Source organism: Sycon ciliatum, chromosome 9 (assembly GCF_964019385.1).
Source record: "Sycon ciliatum chromosome 9, ocSycCili1.1, whole genome shotgun sequence".
NCBI classification, from domain to species: domain Eukaryota; kingdom Metazoa; phylum Porifera; class Calcarea; order Leucosolenida; family Sycettidae; genus Sycon; species Sycon ciliatum.
The window spans coordinates 26,568,762-26,589,296 of NC_088651.1; the positions used below are offsets into that span (position 1 = coordinate 26,568,762).

The 20,535-nt window shown below is 49.0% G+C and overlaps 1 protein-coding gene across 1 annotated transcript in view; it reads left to right on the plus strand.

Moving 5' to 3' along the window:
* The first annotated feature begins 485 nt into the window (after positions 1–485).
* LOC135824392 (slit homolog 2 protein-like) overlaps positions 486–20,535 on the plus strand; it is a 97,985-nt gene continuing 77,935 nt past the window's right edge. Inside the window, exons 1-3 of the mRNA XM_065337123.1 lie at positions 486–625; positions 718–829; positions 2,852–3,027. Coding sequence (XP_065193195.1) covers positions 812–829; positions 2,852–3,027 — 194 coding nt within the window. The 5' untranslated portion in view covers positions 486–625; positions 718–811. The remainder of the gene's footprint in view (positions 626–717; positions 830–2,851; positions 3,028–20,535) is intronic.

Genomic DNA, 20,535 nt, shown 5'->3' on the forward strand with positions numbered 1-20,535 from the left:
ATCTTGATGACAAGCAGTTGATAAGCGGGTTTCCCGCAGGCGCAATGTAAAAGTCATGCGAGGCTGAAATCAGCCGACCAAGAACTATTTTCGACTACAGTCTGTGTAGCAGCCTGCCATGTTCTCTGATTGGCTTTATATCGCGTCTTATCCTTTCCCATGTATAGTTAGGAAATATTCCGGTAACATGTCACGTTATCGATAAGCTTGTGTGTTTGAGCTCATGACATGTCGAGCAGACATGTACAGTAGCACTGACATGTGACCACCGCGTGTCACCCATAGCCCTGGTATACATTAGCCATCTAGTTACGGGTGCATGTACATGTACATGTACGTGTAGCTCACTTCCTAGGCTTGTGTTAGTAAGTCAGCAAAGGATATCTACGTGCAGCAGCCAACCGAGCTGCTACGGAGTACCATAGACAGATATCATGGCACTCCTCGTGCGTGTGTTTTTCATAATGCTTGCAGAGAGTCTAAGCCGAAAGCGAGCAAATAGTAAATAATTTGTTTCATTGAGGGCTTTGCTCCGGAATGCAGCGCTCATTTTCGCAAGGCAAACGAACCTTATCGTGATCCGTGTGGTACACCCAATTGATCCTGGAATATACACCAACAGCTGGTATGTGGAAACATTTTGGATAGTTTTGTTTGGTGAGTGGTGATTGATTCAAGGTAACTCGATGGTTCCTATCCTTCTGTTGTCTCCGATAGGGTTTTGTTGGCCGGATTTGAATTTACCATTGTAATTGAGAACATTTCCCAGTGCTGGTTTTCAACAGTGTTGCAACCAGTAGAGACGAGCACTATGGTGCTTCAGTTTAAGGTAAGTGACGCTGTAATGTAAGTGTGACTCAATGATGTCCTTTCTTTTCCTGTCAAAGGACCGTTAAAATACAGTCAACGTGTTCAAGGGACTGTAGTTTTTGCTCATTTTCGTTGCGCTTGCCTTCCCGTCTTTGGTATTTCCATAACCTTGAACCTTCCAAGTTGGAAGGCTGTCGGTTAGCGCTACGGAGATGTGATGAAGCTAGGTGTCAGGACGTCGAATGTTTCAGTACTCTGTCAGTTTTGTGCCTAGTTATTGCACTTTCTGACTGTATATAGTATCATGTTACAGTGATGGAGAGTTACTCTTAACTCGTATCCATATGTCCTTTTCTCTTCTAAAATCATACATTCTTCCCCTCTTCACGTACGGCTTCCCTGCCTGGCCCACCATTAACAAAACCCACATAGCTAAATTAGAAGTTCTCCATCGCCGTATACTGCGAATCATATTCCGTACTGATCGTTATATCTCAAATCTAGACTTGTATGCTGCTGCATCCACTACCACTCTGCAACATTACCTTGATGCTTCCAAGTGCACCCTGGCACATTCAATTTTCCTTGACCAGCACCCTGCTCATTTACAGTCCCTTAATTGGTTCAATTCATGTGGCACCACCCGAAGCTGCGTTCGTCTCCCCCTAGCTAGGTCTACCCTATTCGTAAATTCCCCTTTCTTTTCCTCCAACTCCACGTGGCTCCAACTGCCTCCCAGTGTTAGACAAGCTCCAGATATGCCCAAATTCCGTGCCCTCGTCAGACAGCACTTCAGTATCTCCCAGTAAACAAAGTCACAGTCACCACTTCCGCTGCATAGCCCGCTGAGCATCCCATTGCTTTGTAAGTTGCTAATCCCTTCCCACTTTGTGTACGTGCTCTTCATTTTCTTTTTTCTCTTCTTCCGTGGTTGGTCTCACCCTCTCCTCAATTCAATTGTCTGTCTTGACATGCCACGAGGTGCAGAAATAAATAAATAAATAAATCAGGTGCATTGTATACAATTGTGTAGCCTACATACTAGAACTGTGATGCAATCATGCAGTTACGCTCCTAGCTCCGAAAGGATGCCAAATTATGCTCCAAATGTTCAACCACCAAATTATGCCAATAATTATGCCGGCATAATCCGCCGGTGCCTAGCCCCGATGTGTGGTTCCAGAGTTACGAAGCCTGAAAGTCGAATCGCGGCGAATGTCGCGCAATAGCCGCGTGCGCAGATTTGAATGAGGGATTTCCCAATCATTCTGGGCATATAGTGACGGTGAAACACGTTCCAAATGGCATACAGACTAGTGACAGTTTGTACACCTTTTGAAGTAATTAGTTGTTACGAGCAAGGCTGAGAGCGAAATGGCAAGACGACTTCTGTTGGATTATTGGCGTGGCAACTAAGACACTGGGATATAGCGCCAGAGTTTTGACATTCGTAATGGCAAGTGTAGGCTCCTCTTGCGACGAGCTTTCCAGGAAGCCCAAGATTGAAAAAATCGTCAAAAGGAGAATAAAGTCGTAGCCCGGAGAATTATGGAATTTGAGGTGAGTCGAGATCAAATTCAGTCGGCGTACATTTTCCGTACATAAATTGCTTCAGAGAGCATGATATCTTGCGCGACTGTTGCCGTCATTGTTTATTTTGTTGCCGTGGATCAGTTTATGACTCGTATTTCTCGTCTCTGGTGCTGTTGTCTGCGTGTTGTGGTCTTTGGCGATTTCATTCAAAGAGAGGGCAAGGGCATTGAGGTTTTAGTGCTGGTAGATTAGTGGAAAGGCATGAGGCCTCGCTCCTTGTGTGATGCATTACGCTGAATTAACTTAGGACTAATACCCTCGCAGTCAGCATTATTGGCCTCATTGGTTTCCAGATATGGGTAAAGACTATGTGACTAATCCAGCGGTGCTAAACATGTTTGTTGTTCGTGTTTGTATTTATCTGAAGAAGAAGTGCCAAGAACCCAATAACATGAGAGCGAATGTGATGATGGCTACGGCCAACATCTTCGTGTCCTGTTTCTAACAGATATCAATCCACACTGTACTGTCATTGGTAATCTGCTACTATGTACTCACCGGTACTACAGTGATGAGTTGTCCAGCGCCATGTTCGTGTGATGGTGCACCTCGGTACATTGTACATTGCCAGTCTCGCGGATTACCAATTGTGCCGGGTGGAATACCGAATACAACAAAAATTCTGTAAGTCACCCATCTTGGAATATGCCGTGCAGCCATTCACACTTTCCACATCTGTTACACTGAATTGTCGGCATTTGCAATGTGATGAGATCACCGGCTCAAAGTTCTGTAAGGGATGGATTTTTTTGATCCATTGTTTATTAGAAAGCTCAGGACAAGAAGAAGCCATTGTAGCAAGTCGCATCTCAATTGTGACACCCTCACCACCAGCAATACAAAACTCGACCCACGGCGGCCGTTATCATAAATAATTTGCAACACACTAAAATATTTTCAGATCATTACAAATTGGGGATCAACGTTGTTTGAAAACCTGGGCTTTCGAGCAAAAGCATCGCATTGACTCCATGGTGAAGAATCGTTGGATGACAAAGCTCAAAGTGTTGGTTCACATATCGCCGGTACGCGCCGGGAGTCACCGGGAGTGGGCCTCTGGCAACTTATCCCGGCGCATTGCGATTATGTAAACCAGTGCAGTCAACAAAATCATACGGTAAATCATCACAAGGGACCGCCGGCAAAGTTGGACACTCTCCAACTCTTGCGATTTACCCCGGCGCCGATCCCGTACAATTTTGACCAAAAGTGGTTTGTGACCCGTTCGCGCCGGTGATCGTCGGTACCGGTAGACAAGACTTTGTCAAAATTTCAAACCAAGACTCATCCTAAATTTTCATAAATTGAAGCTAAATGTTCGGTACCTCCTCCCGTACAATCTTACCTACAACCTTTCCTAAGCTGGTCGGCCTGCATGCACCCGTACTACGTCATACTCACCTTTCATTCCGTTGGCCTGGGTAGCTACTTGCGCGCGCATGTTTGCCATAGCTAACCAGGCCCTTTATATTGCGTTGTTTCTCAGTCGAGCTCTCTCTCTTCAATAATCTCGCTCTCGTCAATAATCATAATGTAGTTGTAGTAGTTCGTCTTTGTCTCCATCTCTTCGTCTACCCTAATAAATGTCGTTCCACCTACCTGTCCCATTGTGAATTGTGTCTGGAGAATATTGGGTCTAATCCATACTCAACATTGGCGCCCGACCATTGCTGAGAACCCATGACCCTCTTGCTCTACCGCCCGGCATTCGTCTCGTCGTCAGTCTCGTCTAGTCTTCAACCTCGTCTCGTCTCTGTCAACCTCGTCTCGTCTATGTCTACCTCATCTCGTCCAAGTCATGCAGGTCAGCTATTTTTCATTGTTTCTCTCTCTCTCTCTCTCTCTCTCTCTCTTTCGTGCGTCCTACTTCGTCAACTTTATTTTCAGTTTATTTATTTCAAGAGTCGGCGTGGAGAAAGCAATTTTATGAGTGCAATTAAGAGTATAATAGATGCAGACATGGCCAGACAACAACGCGTTATGCCTCATTTCTTGTTGGATGAGAGCAACGAAGTAAACAAGAAATGCTGTTCTTTTCGAAACGCGGGTGCACAGTCCAGAGTTCACCGACTGTGCTGGGAGTGTGGTACGCACTGGCTGCACAGTGCGGAGTTGCAGCATGCACATGAAGGTGCATAAAGGTGCATGCTGGTCTGAAGACAGTGTTCTGCACATGATGGTGCATGCTGGTCTGAAGACAGTGTTCTGCACATGAAGGTGCATGCTGGTCTGAAGACAGTGTTCTGCACATGAAGGTGCATGCTGGTCTGAAGACAGTGTTCTTTTTGTTCTTTTTTATCTTGCACTGCTGCTGTACAGGGGCGTTCTTTTTGTTCTTGGAGCAGCTGTTGCTGCGACCCTGCTGTTGCTGCGACCCTGCTGTTGCTGCGACCCTGCAGTTCTATTGTTGTTGTTGTTGTGGTGTGTACGAGAGAGTCGAAAAGAAAATGGAATTTTTAAGGATTTTTATTATTCAAAATTAACTCGTTGTCTGGCCACGCCTACATCTATTATACTCTATATTTATTTATTTCGTGATTTTTTGTAGTGTGTGTGCGCGAATGTTTCCGGCCATCAATATTAGGGGTCCGTTGGTGAGCCACGCTCTATCATTCTGGTTGCAAAAAAGTGCATAACTAAGCTGTTTAGCCATGCGAAGCAGAACAAACTGTAGTTCATGTAACATGTAGTCCACTGTATAACAGTTTTTCATGGCCAGCAATCAAGGACATCTGAGAGTTGTAATTTTTGTACTCCTCCGAGGTGTGATTTTTGGCGTGCTGGGCCAAGCACAAGGAAGCCATCTGCAAAAAAACTGCAGAAAATGGTTGTTGTTTGATCCTTTGGTGTAATCTTTGTTTCTAGTCGAAGCTAGTTGCTGTTTGGAGCAGAAACGCTGAAATTGACTATTTTCTGCATGTACTCATACATGTACTCATGTACTCAGGCATGCAGTCTCACTCGTATTTTAGCTCTTTTTCTGGAATGGATGCTGCTCTGCGCCCCTTGGTGAACATTTCCTGCGCTCGTGGAGCAGCTGAAAAGGACCACTGGTATGTCTGGTTCCTGGTTTGAAAGTGGAGAGTTGACTTTTGTGCCTTGAAAAAGGAGTAGAGAGCGATAAAGGTACGTCTGTGGCTGATTTTTGAGTGCTCCTCGTACATTTGTGATCGTGATAGAAATTCTTAGACCAAAGTCAGACCAAAGTCAGCGCGATGATGGTCGTACAGTTTTCTTGTGGATTTTTTAGTTGTTTCATCTCGTATCTATGTCAGTATCGTGATGGTGAAGTGGAGAGGGTGATTTTCTTCCTCTAGGCTTCGTTCGGCCGACTTTGCTTCGTCCTCGTTGAAAAGTGATCCTGAAAAAAAGGTCGATTCGCAAAATTATGTTGATTTTCAATGTACGTGATGACATGCGATTGCTGGCTATGTGAGATCCATACGTTGTGTGTGTGTGTGTGTGTGTGTGTGTGTGTGTTTTCTCATCGTCTTAATATTTCCCGCGAGGTCGCGCTTCTTTTTTTGCTCAGGGGAGGTATGTTAGGTACCTCCTCCCGTACAATCTTCCATACAACATTTCCTAAGCTGGCCGGCCTGCATGCACCCGTACTACGTCATACTCACCTTTCGTTCCGTTGGCCTGGGTAGGCACTTGCGCGCCCATGTTTGCCATAGCTAACCAGGCCCTTTATTTTGCGTTGTTTCTCAGTCGAGCTGTCTCTCTCTCTCTTCAATAATCTCGCTCTCGTCAATAATCATAATGTAGTCGTAGTAGTTCGTCTTTGTCTCCGTCTCTTCGTCTACCCTAATAAATATCGTTCCACCTACCTGTCCCGTTGTGAATTGTGTCTGGAGAATAGTGGGTCTAATTCATACTCAACATAAGATGAGGTCCGTTCGCCATTCTTGTAGCCGTTTCAAGGTCGCAAATTAAGGAGGCTCAGACCACCAAACTCCAAAAATTAACAAACATGGAAAGTTGGGAATTTGTCCCTTGGGTAGTGCTTATGTTGACTGTCCGAAAAAATTGTGGGGGGATCACTGATATGTTCGGCGTCTCTTGAGTTGTTTTTTGGAGAGGCGTCAATACATGATTTTCTTCCATTTTCAATAAGAAAAATCTGTTCTGTTTCCTGTTGAAGTGCATCTTCCCCAGATTTTTTAGTCTAATCTATGCAGGCCACAACTATGACACATACCCACCGTTGATATTTGTATATCTTACTTTACTTAGTAAGTAAAAGTGGGGAGGCTTCCTGCAGTTTCATAAACAGTTTTAAGTAGTAGAGCCCACACGCTCTCTTCCATTAACACTGCAATAGTTCAACTCATTTCACAATATTACAACATTTCGGCAAATTGCCTTAATCAGGTTCACAATGATGTGATGTGCAAATTTACCACCAGCTTGGCGGGGTAGCTATGGGCAATAATCTTGCACCACCATTTGCGATTTTGTTTATGCACACCATAGAAACACGTATTCTCCAGGACTCACACCTTGCGCCTATTCTGTATAGAAGGCGTATTGATGATATCATTATCCACTGGATCCATGGAAAACAGCGACGTATGGAGCTGATCGGCCGATTCAACAACGTCCACCCTCGAATCACGTTCACCTATGATCTGAGCTGCGACAGGGGCTGCGTAGACTATATAGATGTCACCATCGCTTTTCAACAGTCAGGCGAATTGTCATATAGACTATTTCAGAGGCCGTACAGCAGTGGTTTGTTAGTTGACTACGCATCTTCAGTCCCTACTGATGTCAAGTTGGCCGTCGCACAGTCGCAATCCTTGAGGGCACAGCGACTCTCATCCAATGCTCAGATGCGGGTGGAAAGTGAACATAAGATACACCAACGGTAACCTCCCGCGACAGCGCGTCCATGTTAGCATGGTGCACTTCAGCGCGACCGCCTTAGCGCGAGGCATTTCAGCTTGGTGCCATTTCAGCGCCGTGTCTTAATAGCGCCAATGACTTCAGCGCGACATTTTAAAGCGCAGGACATGTCAGCGCCAATTTCTTCAGCTCAGATTTTTTCCATGGGAGGCACTTCAGCGCCGTTCATGTTAATGTACGTACGGGCACCAATTAGTGACTATTAGTGACTATCAATGACTATTGACAACTTGTACGGGTATTACCACTGCCATGTACACCAGTCGTCCTATAAAAGACACAGTATTTTCGGGGATAGGCCATCATTTCCCTTAATTTTCCTATGCAAGCTAACTCTCAAAAATGGAACTGAACAGATTTGAGACAGCCAAGGACTACCTTCTCTCAACCCCGCAACCTGCATGTCCGATTTCGAACAAGGAATGATAGCTGGTTTCGCAGAAAAATTTCCCGCCGCCAAGTCGAAAGGTTGTCGGTTCCATTTCACTCAGGTGATCTGGAGAAAGATTCAAGCAGCCGGCATGCAAGAACTTCACAATGCTGGTGGTGACCTACAGGATTGCTGTTGTCAACTGATGGCATTGCCATTCTTGCCAGAAGACCAGGTCACAGCCACCTTCGATTGGTTGGAGGAGATCGCCTCTGATTTAAACCTTCAACAATTGACAGATTACATACGGACACAGTGGATTGAGAATGCTAACGTTCCGATGTCGCTTTGGTGCTGCCATGGAAGGGACGTCAGGACCAACAACGGTGTTGAGGGATGGCACCATCGATGCAGTACTGCGTACTAAAGTACGCGCGAAAGTGCTTCGCGCTGACAGATATGCGCTGAAGTACCTGGCGCTGACGTTACCTCGTGCCCACGTTACCGCGCGGTGACAGTACATCGCTCTCAAGTGCCTTGCACTGACATTACCTTGCGCTGAAGTGCCTTGCGCTGACACTAACTCGCACTGAAATGCCTTGCGCTGAAGTGGTTGCGCTGAAATGCCTCGCGCTGGAGTGGACGCGCTGGGATGGACAAAACTGGTGAGTGCGTATTATTTAAAAAGTGTGAGTGCTACAACATTTTCCTTTTGCTTTGTCCACACGCACTCACAGCTGCCCCATTCATCTACTGCTACCATTCTCAGATACACTGCAAAGGTTCACACTACACGCGTTATGCATAACCGCTAGCTGTGCTGCATTCTCACGCTTCTTTTCATATTACTCTAGCTATATAACTGGTTGTTTTAGTGATTCTTACTATGTGACGATGTTCCACTGATGATAGTCACACGAAAACGTTCTTGAATTGTTTCATTTTAATTGTTTATATACATGGTTATGAGTGCACAATTGATATTTTTCATTGCTATTTTACGACTGTTGTCTCCTCGTCGGTTATTAAAGGATTATTTTTTTCGAAAATACAAAAACAATTTTTTTCACAATGGGCCGTTCAGCGAAATCCAAGAGACAAGAAAAGTTAGAGCGTAGCTTCGCTGAAGCTGGCTGTGACATGAGCATTGCTGAAGAGCGCGAGAGTTCGCCGGTACAAGGGTTGTCCCATCGTTTTCGCTTGCCAGACACAGACGCACCACGTGCACGTCCACTGTCCAAACCGATCTTACTCCCAGACACATTTGGCAGTCAACCTGGACAAGAATTTGTAAATTATATGAGCCACTTTGATAACGCATGTGCCCTGTCAGGCTACACCCATAAACAATGTTTGCGCCTGTTGCCGGGGCGTCTAGTTGGCGTGCCACACAAGATGTTGACGGACATCGTCGCCAGCTCGCCCAACATCACCTATAGTCTAGGAGCCAGGGGGTCATCAGAACTGAGCTGTGTGACACCCTGTCCAGGAAGGATTTTTTGACGGATTTGGAATGGCATAACAACCAGTAACTGATCCCTGAAAACCAGAATGTGCCAAAGTTGTCCGTTCAAGAGTTATGGCCTATTTACTAAAATTGCCATGGTTACCATAGCAACGTACATGTAAATTGCCTCTTTTTAGCTGAAGAGATATGCAATATGGGTCAATAGATAATGAATGGCTGTCAAAGTCATAAGTGAAGATAAAAGTTCCCAAAACTGCCTTCAAAATATTATAAATGTCATCAAAAGTGAATTATTTAATACTGGTGTGGTTTGTACATGTACAATGTACATTGTACATGTATTTGGTATCAATATTGCATTGTATGTAGAGGTAGTATCACAGTTACTTATCAATGGGAAATTGCTGTGTGGTCACCAGGAGCAGAGCTTAACACTGGCATATAGAAGTACAAAACAAGAATTTACAGAAAAGAAAAAGGACCATCGAACTACAAGCTACGCTATAATATCCACTAACACCACTAGTTACTGAACAATCAGCTCATGCGATAACATTGCACGACACTGACCGACGGTACTGACGTTCTACAACTAACTGGCTAACAGCTCTAGCACATCTTGGATGCGCACTACACCAGCCTTCCAACTTGGAAGGTTCTAAGTTACATGTAGATGATAACATATGAGGGAAGGTGATTGTTTAGTAACTGGTGGTGTTCGTGGATATTCTAGCATAGCTTGCAGTTCAATGGTCCTTTTTCCTTTCTATAAATTTATCCTTGGCTCTCCATCCAAAAAAGAACTGTTCAGTATGCTTCACCAACAAGGAATGAATCTGCCCCAGACTTTCGTGCAGAAGGGTGAGTCGTCAGACAACGCTGTTGCGGCTCTTCGCTAGTCCTTTTCTCTATCCTCCAGCGACTACATCTGTCAACGAGGCACGATAACAGCTCTTCTTCATGACTCCAGTGGGCTATCCATGAGTCGTCCCCCTTCCAAGACTCCCATAACTAGATGTATATCCGTATAGCCAAAGCCACCTTCCAGGCAGCTCATTTAGGAGACATGTGCTGCTGCTCAGCCTGGTATGATGGTATCCCAGCCTGAGATCCCGCTGCCCATTGATGGTATGCTACAACCTCTCCATCCGATGGCCATCACAGATTTCAGGTCCAGAGCTTTTGCTGCAGCTTGACACATAGTCGCTGGAGGATAGAGAAAAGGACTAGCGAAGAGCTGCAACAGCTTTACCTGACGACTCACCCTTCTGCACGGTCACTGCACCTACATGTAGGGCAGATTCATTCCTTGTTTGTGAAGCATACTGAACCGTTCTAATTTCGTACTTCAGTGTGCCAGTGTCAAGCGCTGCTCCTGGTGACCACACAGCAATTTCCCACTGATAAACAACGGCAATGCTACCTCTACATACAATGCAATATTGATACCAAAATGTACAATGTACATTGTACATATACAAACCACACCAGTATTAAATAATTCACTTTTGATGACATTTATAATATTTTGAAGGCAGTTTTGGGAACTTTTATCTTCACTTAACATCCCACTGCACGCACAGACATTGAAGACAAGGTTTGGGCTAGACTGGAACTCACGCGGGGGAAATGGGGTTAGGCTTACACCCAGGCCACCACATGGTAGGACGAATGTGGAGGGGGCCGCTAACAAGGTTAGGCTTACACCGCACTTCCACATGGTAGGACAGATGTGGAAGTAGGCTGCTAACGGGGTTACGCTTACACCCGGACATCTGCATGGTAGGACGAATGCAGAGGGGCTGGTAACCTGGAGTTGGGTGTCAGCTCAAAGGCTTACGGGGTGCTTTGCAGCCACCCACTCCATGTGAATGCCACCCTTTCCGTGAGTTCCTTATTTATTTGTGACTCGGATAGTATGTAGTAATGAGTACTGTGATACTAGTACCACGCCAAATTGGGTGGGTTGGGATGGGGAAAATTTGGCAAAGAGCTAGTGTTGGAGCAAACAGCAAGTGAGAGTGGTAAGCAACAACAGGAACAAAGAACACGAGTGCATGCACATATGGGATCAGATGCGCTGGTAGGTTCAGCTGCCGACAGAGCTAGAGGGGGAACACGCTCCCGCGTGGCGCGAACCGTACCCGTGTCACGTGCACAGCGGTGTGCGTGGACAGCTCAACGATAGCGCTACGGGTAGATGTGGAATGCAGTGTGAAGTAGCGGCATCGCTCCGGGTATATATGGAGTGCTACGTGCAGTAAGCGCAGGCGGGCACGCGTTGAGAGAGCGTTACGTCCGTGTTAACTACAGTTAATACTACGTATAAACTGAGATTTAACATCCCACTGCACGCACAGACATTGAAGACAAGGTTTGGGCTAGACTGGAACTCACGCGGGGGAAATGGGGTTAGGCTTACACCCAGGCCACCACATGGTAGGACGAATGTGGAGGGGGCCGCTAACAAGGTTAGGCTTACACCGCACTTCCACATGGTAGGACAGATGTGGAAGTAGGCTGCTAACGGGGTTACGCTTACACCCGGACATCTGCATGGTAGGACGAATGCAGAGGGGCTGGTAACCTGGAGTTGGGTGTCAGCTCAAAGGCTTACGGGGTGCTTTGCAGCCACCCACTCCATGTGAATGCCACCCAAAAATGAGATTGCTGGGGGAGGCGTGAGCCCCAATCTAGCTGACATTAACAGGGGAACTACATGCAAGTGCACAGCGACGTTCAAGGACATAAATTCATTTGAGTCTACAGCAGATAGTGTCAAGAGGACAGGTGCTATCACCTATGCAGGGAGCAGCGCGGAAGAGCAAAAGCACTCATACAGAGAGGAATGCTAAGAGGGCAGTGCGGACGTTCCTGCCGCTAGCAGTGCTTAGGGGGGCAGTGTGGTCACCACGACCTATAGCGAGTAGTGTTAGAGGGGCAGTGCTGTCACTCATACAGCAGATAGTGTCAAGGGGGCAGTGCCGTCACTCAGGCAGCTGATAGTGCTAGGAGGGCGGTGCATGTACTCACGCTGTCGCTAGTGCCTTCGCGATTGGCTCCATGTCCGATTCTGACAGACGGACATACCGGAGGTAAGCGTTACTCCGCCATCGGCCGGCCCTTTGGATGACGTAGGGTGGCAGGCCATTCCTTCCGGCGGCAGTGGCTGCACCAATACGCAGGCTATGGCTGGAGATCTTCTGGCCGGGGAGAGCTCGGCGGAGTAAGTCGTTCATGTCTGAGGGGCGAAGCGGCTGGCCAGACTGGTAGCGGAAATACGCTCCCGCCACTTGGGGGCGCAGCTGTGCGTACTTCGAGAATGCGGCTACAGGGCAGGTGCTATCGTTGGTGGCGCCGACTGTCACATCGCTGCCCTCTCCCAGTTGCGTTGTTTTGGAGAACGGGATGGCCAGCCTCACTGTGTTCTCCCGGATGCAGACGCGTTCCTGCGTCAGCATCTTCCGCGGGTCGGTGGAGGCATACTCGCTGACTCGCAGGAACCCGTAGTAGGCGAGTGTGATAGCGCTCCAGAGCATGGCTTGGTCCGCTGGCGATAGACCGGAGTGCGGCAGGAAGCCCTGGATTGCACGGAGGTGTTGCTGCGTGACAGCACGGCGTTCCTGCACCTGGCTGCTCGTGCACTGGTTGCGGGCGATACCCTGGAGCAGCAGGTCCAGTCGCCCGTCCTGGAACGGAGACAACGACAGGTGGTTGACCACGCAGTGATGCCGGAGGCCATGGAGGTAGACCTTGAGAGTTGCCAGTCGGCACTTGGATGACATGTATGCTAGGAAATCCAGTAGGCGGGTGGCCTAAATCGGGTATGGTGCGACACGGTGCAGGCTGGTGTACCTCTCGTATGCCGTCACACCGGCAGCATACGACCGGGCGGTACTTGTTGCCACTCCCGCAAGGATGAGGCCCATGGTGTGGTCAGTAGGCGTGTCAGCTGCCGGACTTCTAGCGACATGGGGACAGGAGACGCCTGGGGATGTAGCTTCCGGAAGCTCTCGACCTGCAGCCGGGACAAACGGTCAGCAAGAACGTTGTCAACACCACGTATGTGTGCTAAAAACACAACCATGTTATGCTTGGCAGCCGCTAGCAACGCAATCCTAACAAGTGTCATGATCTCTGGGCACCTAGAAGTTCCTGTGCGCCAGATTGTGCAGACCGCTTCGTTGTCGCAGTGAACTAAGATTCGGCGATTGCGAAGTCGTTTGCCTAGCGTCACGCAGATAAGGGCGATGGGAAACAACTCGCGCCATTCTATGGACAGATCCTTGTGGAGTGCCTCCCACTGGCCGTACGCCCATTCTTTGCCGCAGACCAAGCCATAGCCACGGTCAGAAGCATCCGTGAACAGCTGCATCTCGGTGGGTTTGCACCAGGATGGGTCTAGCAGTAGTGATCGGCCGTTCCATGACTCAATGCAAGCGTGCCACCAGGATATATCGTTTAGAGCCTCTTGGTTCAGGCCCTGGGTACTGTCAAGGGACGTGAACTGGCTGGCCTCGTCGAAGAGCCGGCGGCAGAAAGTGCGCCCGGGCGGTACTACTTTGGCGGCAAATGACAAAGAGCCTGCCAACGAGAGCAATTCCCGTTTGGTGCACTGTACTCGGTGTACCCAGGAGTCAAGGGTGCTCTTTAGTTCCAACAGCTTTGGGGCTGGCAGCCGCATCTCCCATGCTTGGGAATCTAACTCTATGCCCAAAAATGTGACAGTTGTGGACGGCGGGCACACCTTGTCAGGGCCCTCGGCTAACGGGACTTGCAGGTGCTCCATGACTGCGAGTAACGTGTGAAACTGCCGACGAGCATGGTTTGGCGGCTGTGGGGGTTGAACTGTGAGGAAATCATCGAGGTAGTGCAGCAGGTCATGCACATTGAATCTATTCGTGGCTACCCAGCAAAGGGCGTCGGCGAGCCTGTTGAACAGAAATGGTGAGGACCGCAGGCCAAAGGGGAGGAATTTGTCAACGTAGAATGCGTTGTCCCAGTGAATGCCCAGCAAGGGCCAGTCGGACGGGGCCACAGGACATAGTCGGAATGCATTGCGTAGGTCGACTTTGGATAACAGGGCCCCCTTGCCATGCCGGTGCAGCAGCCGAACCGCATCATCAACAGTCATATAGTGCAGTGAAAATTCGTCTTGGCTTATACCGTCATTAATGCTAGTGCCCTGAGGCGCAGATAAATGCATAATCTAGCGGAGTTTACCCGACTTCTTGGGGACCACGCCTACACCGGAGCAGCGCAGATCTGCGTGAGGTAAGTGGGTGTACGGGCCGGCCATACGACCCTCGATGCATTCATTAGACAGGTAAGTAGAGACAGCTTGGGGGTTCTGAAATGCAGAGACTAAATTGGGAGCAACAAAATGAGAGCGATCACCGGAGTAACCGATTACAGCACCGTCACGCATGTCATGCATAAGAGAGTTAACAAATGTGCGGTCAGGGTGCCTGGCCAGGGCCGACTCGAGCCGATCCAAGTGAACGGGCGTCCAAGGCGATTGTTGGTGCAACGGAACGCCTGCTGGCTGGTTGCCCTGTGCGACAATCTCGTGCGCTGTGTCCGGAGACGTTGCAGGTGCTGCAATGATGAACGTACGGACAGGGGTTTCGGCGACACAAGCCCCGGTTGTAGAGGCGACACTGCTCGGTGGACGAGCGGGCGGCGCCGGAGGCTGCCGCGGAGCTGGGCCGAAAGGGCCGCACGGCACGGGCATCAAACACGGTAGTGTACAGTGTTTGTGGTGTTGTGTCCCAACGGCGTGACGGCTGGGACGCGATGCTGTGGCGGAAGGCGCGGTCATACTCCGCAACTGCGGAGAACGTGAATTTCTTGCTGGCGTTCAGAATATGGTGCTGGTACGCCAACAGTTCTACTGCTCTGCCCGGATGCGCATTTAGATAGACGGCTGCGAATATCGTCCATGCTTCTAGCCAATGTTCGATGTCCGAAATGCGTCGGGACATGCGTGGCTGAGAGGACAGCGTGAATTTCCCGGGTGCCTCCTCGCCCAACACTAGAGCGTGGGGGCTTGGCACGTCCGTGGCGGTGGTGGGCAACAGTTGTTGTAAATCAACAAATTGGTGTGTGATAATTTTGTCGATCACGCTCTGGGGTGCGCTTGCCCAAATTTTTACAGGCCCGTCATCATGCGGCATGGTGCAGGAAACACTAGACGAATGCACAGTGGACGTACCTGGGGCTGAGGTTGCTGTTTGCGCTGCATCTTCCAAACGGTCCAGTCGATCCAAAAACGGTTTCAGGGCAGTCGCGATTGCCGCGGACACGGAGGCGACAGGCATAGTAGAAGACGCGGAGGCAACAGGCATAGTAAGTTCGCGGGTCTCCCTGTCCTCGACAGTTTGTCGGGCAGCCTTGGCGGGGGTCTCAGAGGACTCCACTTGGGGTCCGACCTCGGATTGCATCAACCTGGCAAGCAGCTCCGCTTTCTTGCCGGCGGGACTAAGTCCCCGTTCCATGAGGTTGAGACGTAGGTCCCGCACGGTGAGTGTACTGAACGCAGGGGAGGCCATAGTCTCGAATGGAAAACGTTGGAACAAGAAACCAAAAATCTGGAAAATTTGGCAAAGAGCTAGTGTTGGAGCAAACAGCAAGTGAGAGTGGTAAGCAACAACAGGAACAAAGAACACGAGTGCATGCACATATGGGATCAGATGCGCTGGTAGGTTCAGCTGCCGACAGAGCTAGAGGGGGAACACGCTCCCGCGTGGCGCGAACCGTGCCCCTGTCACGTGCACAGCGGTGTGCGTGGGCAGCTCAACGATAGCGCTACGGGTAGATGTGGAATGCAGTGTGAAGTAGCGGCATCGCTCCGGGTATATATGGAGTGCTGCGTGCAGTAAACGCAGGCGGGCACGCGCTGAGAGAGCGTTACGTCCGTGTTAACTACAGTTAATACTACGTATAAACTGAGATTTATGACTTTGACAGCCATTCATTATCTATTTGACCCATATTGCATGTCTTTTGAGCTAAAAAGAGGCAAATTACATGTACGTTGCTATGGTAACCATGGCAATTTTAGTAAATAGGCCATAACTCTTGAACGGACAACTTTGGCACGTTCTGGTTTCAGGGATCAGTTACTGGTTGTTATGCCATTCCAAATCCGTCAAAAAATCTTTCATGGACAAGGTGTCACACAAACTCCTTATTCCTTGGACTTTTGCTGACTTGGCTCCTAGACTACTTTCGCGAGGCAGTCGAAGCGCTGCGCGCGAGACTGGAACCTCCGCAACTGGCCCTTATGCACGAAGCGACGCTCCGACAGAGAGTGAAGTTGGCCACTGAAACCCAGTATGCGTTCGTGCAGGAGCTGTGACGTCTAGCACGCCAGGCTTATCCCGGGCAGAGTGGGCCGCTTCTGGACTCAATGTTGCTCCAGTTGTTCATCGACGGCCAGGCAACGAAAGACCTGCGTCTGGCACTTGCATCTCCACGACCTACGTCGTTGGATGCAGCTGTCCAAAAGGCGATTGAGGTGGGTGCCATCCACGCCCGCGAACAATCCCGATCGGGATACGCTCAGACGGTGTTTGCAACAGCTCCGCAACACCAACAACAGTCGACTCTCGCACCCAGTCGACCCAGGCACTCGGAGTACAACCCCATCCGGCCGCGCGTTGCCACAGAGAATCAAAATGGTGACCAGGAACGCACAGAACGTGATCGCCTGGCCGGCATCCTTGAAAATTTTGATTCTCGTTTCTCCGCACTGGAGAGAGCTGTCGGTCTCACGAACGGTTTTGTCAGCCAGCAGCAAGGCAAGCTGCGGAGTGGCCGTGGTCGTGGCCGTTTCGGACGCGGAGGTTTGCGAAGAGCCAAGCAGCCCGACCGCGCGTGCTATGGCTGCGGAGAAAGTGGCCACTTACTCGCTTATTGTCCTCATATGAACCGAAAAAACGACGATTAGTTGGTGGACAAGCCGTTGATTATTCACTCTCATTGTAATAACAAAAAAGGATTCTTTCTAGACCAAAGAGTGGTATATTTGATAAAATTTAATAACGGATAGTGGGAAGTATACAAGGTGAGGTGTGAAAAAAACTAAAGTGGGAGAGAAGACGAAAGAAATTAGAAGAAAAGATGTGAGAGTGTTCTGACGGTGTGAGCTACTACAAAAGGTGAGTGAAATGAAGGCGTGGAAGCAGGTGAATGTGATAGAGTGAGGAACTGTGAGGTGTAGGTGTATGCGAATGAATACGTGTGTGAATGCTAGGTGAAGAGTCTCAGTTTTGTGACATTTTCTTTCTGAATGCATAGATTAGGATTGTGTTTACGGATGAAAACAGCTTCTAATACCTTAAGTTCACGAAACCTACGAGCACGACACAAAACAGTGAAGCATAAATCATCATGCACTGAGCGGCATTGGCTACTTGCTATGAGGTGCTGTAATAAATGCTGTAATAAATAAATAAATAAATAAATTCTGCCTGGGCAACTGCTCATTTGTGCACTCCTTTGTGTTGTCTGATGCCATCCACAAAGATGTCATTCTTGGATCAGATTTCCTCTTTGAGCATGGCGGCGTGTTGGGTGTTGCCCAAGGAATGTTGACATTTGGCGAGGAGTCTGTGTGTGTGTGCGTTAGTGGCCCACGACATGTTCCCTCACAGACACTGTGTGCTACGAAGCCATTTTCTGACACCAGCGACACTGAGCCGGAACATAAAAATCCTGAAAACAATCATTCAAAATCCAATCATCCCCAAAATACATGTATTCATCATAATCTACATACATCATCCTCATCTGATCTGTCTGACGATTCATTGTCTGCACGGGTTGTTGAACCCATGGCTCAACCTGGCGTTATCCCGGCGTGTGCGCCCGAACGTGTGGCCGACCCTGTGGTATACTCATCTCGTGTGGTGTTTGAGATGGAGTTGTCGGTACCTGCAGGACATGTTGTCTTGGTGCCTTGTGCACCTGTTGATGTGTGCACGGTTGAGATGGATTGCGTGGCAGATCCATTGGAGTCCTTTATGGCGAAGCATCCAGATGTGGCAGTGACTCCTAGTCTTGTGACTGTTGGCCCTAACCAAACACGTGTGGTTGTGGCTGTTGAAAATCATTCAAATCATCCTATACCCATTCATAAAAATACCAATGTTGCCGAACTTCATCAAATTCCTACAAACTGTGAACATATTAACGACACTGAAGCTATGGTTTCCTCAGCTTCACCCAGCACGATCCCGCTAACTGAGCAACGCAAGAAAGTCATCGATGAATATATCAACGCACAAAATCATCTCTCCACAGAACGGTCTCACACGCTCACTGAACTACTTCATGATAACCACGATTTATTTATCTTCCATGATGATGACTATGGCTACTGTGACATATTCCCTCATAAAATTAACACTGGACAAAATAACCCTATAAAACAACCTACCAGGCGGATTCCATATCACCGCCGGAAGGCTCTGCAAGATCTACTGAATACGCTTTGAAGCAAGGCATAATACAAGAATCGATTAGTCCGTGGGCATCACCCATAGTATTGGTGCCAAAGAAGGATGGCTCTCTTCGACTCTGTATTGACTATATGAAGTTAAACTCTGTCACCGAGCCTGATGCTTACCCGATTCCCCGGGCAGATGACACGCTTGATTCCCTGTCTGGCTGTCGGTATTTCACGTCCCTTGACTTAGCGTCAGGGTACTGGCAAATAGCAATGGAAGGAAAAAAGAACAAGGCTAAGACGGCATTTACCATGCCGCTGGGCTTGTTTGAGTTTAGTACTCTGCCGATGGGCTGCAGGAATGGCCCAGCGACATTTCAGCGCGTAATGGAAGCAGTCCTGAGTGGCTTATGTAACTCACAGGCTCAGCCATTCTGCCGTGTGTTCTTCGATGATGTCCTGAATGCCAGCGAAACGCTGTCTGGCCAACTCCAGATTCTGCTGCCCGTGTTCGCGCGAGTTCGGTCCGCTGGGCTCCGGTTCAATCTGAAGAAATGCTTCTTCTGCCAGGAGGAGGTTACTTTCTTAGGACACCGCGTGTCAGCGGAGGGCATCTCCCCGGATGAGGCCAAACTCATCGCGGTCAGGAACTGGAAGACTCCGAAATCTGTCACAGCTGTCCGCGAGTTCCTTGGCTTTGCTGGATATTATCGCCGCTTCATCCGTGGGTTCGCCCAGCGTGCTGCTCCGCTGACTGCTCTGACAGGCAAGAATGCTCGCTTTGCGTGGTCGAAAGCTTGCGAAGCGGCGTTCCAGGCGCTGAAGCGTTTGCTTGCCAGTGCGCCGGTGATGGCGTACCCCCAGTTTGAAGATTCAGCGGGTGCATTCATTCTGGACACCGATGCGAGCAATGCGTCGATTGGTGCGGTCCTCAGCCAGATCCAGGATGGAACTGAGTGACCAATCGCGTACGGCAGCCGTGTGCTGACGAAAGCTGAGCGGAACTACGATGTTAGCGATCGTGAGGCCCTTGCGCTGGTCTATTTTGCGGAGTATTTCAGGCACTACTTGTTGACACGACCATTTGTTGCCAGGATGGACACTACTGCGTTGACTGCACTCCGGAACCTGAAGGAGCCCCGCGGACGGAAAGCACGTTGGCTTGACTGTTTATCCGAATATGAATTCCGAGTCATCCACCGTCCAGGTCGCCAACATCTGAATGCTGATGGTCTGTCGCGCTTGCTAGCCGAACCTGAAGCACATGTGCACAGTGAATCTCCGCCACTGGCACCAACACCGCCGCAAGATGCTGCCCCGGCTCCGCCGCTGCGCCAGCGACATCCAGTGCTGTCACCGTTGAGCTGGATGATCTATCATCTGCTGCTATAGCTGATGCTCAACGCTCTGATCCGGAGTTATCCACAGTCTGGTTATGGTATGACTCGGCTAGTGGCAGGTTCGTTCGCCCACCGGAATATGACATTTCTGGTCTTAGTCGAACTGTCAAGATTATCTTTTCACAGATTGATCAGTTGTCTTTGCGTGATTCCGTCTTGTATGTACTGCCTCCTTTTGCGGATCATGACCACGTTGGTGAGTCACCCTGTCTGGTCGTACCATGCTCACTTCAGGAGCGAGCCATGATCGCTGTACATTCTCTACCTACTGCTAACCATCCTGGTGTGGAGAAAACCCTGTCTCAAGCTCGTATGCGTTTCTACTAGGTTGGAATCTCTTCTGACATCACCGAATTGGTTCGATGCTGTCACACCTGTGCACAGATTCGAGCGAAGAATTCAACAAACTGTGCACCACTTTAGCCAATGATTGCCGGTTATCCGTTCGAAATTGTTGCCTTGGACATTGTCGGTCCTCTGCCTGAAACGTCCCAGGGCCATAAGTATCTCCTGGTCATGGCGGATTACTTTACGC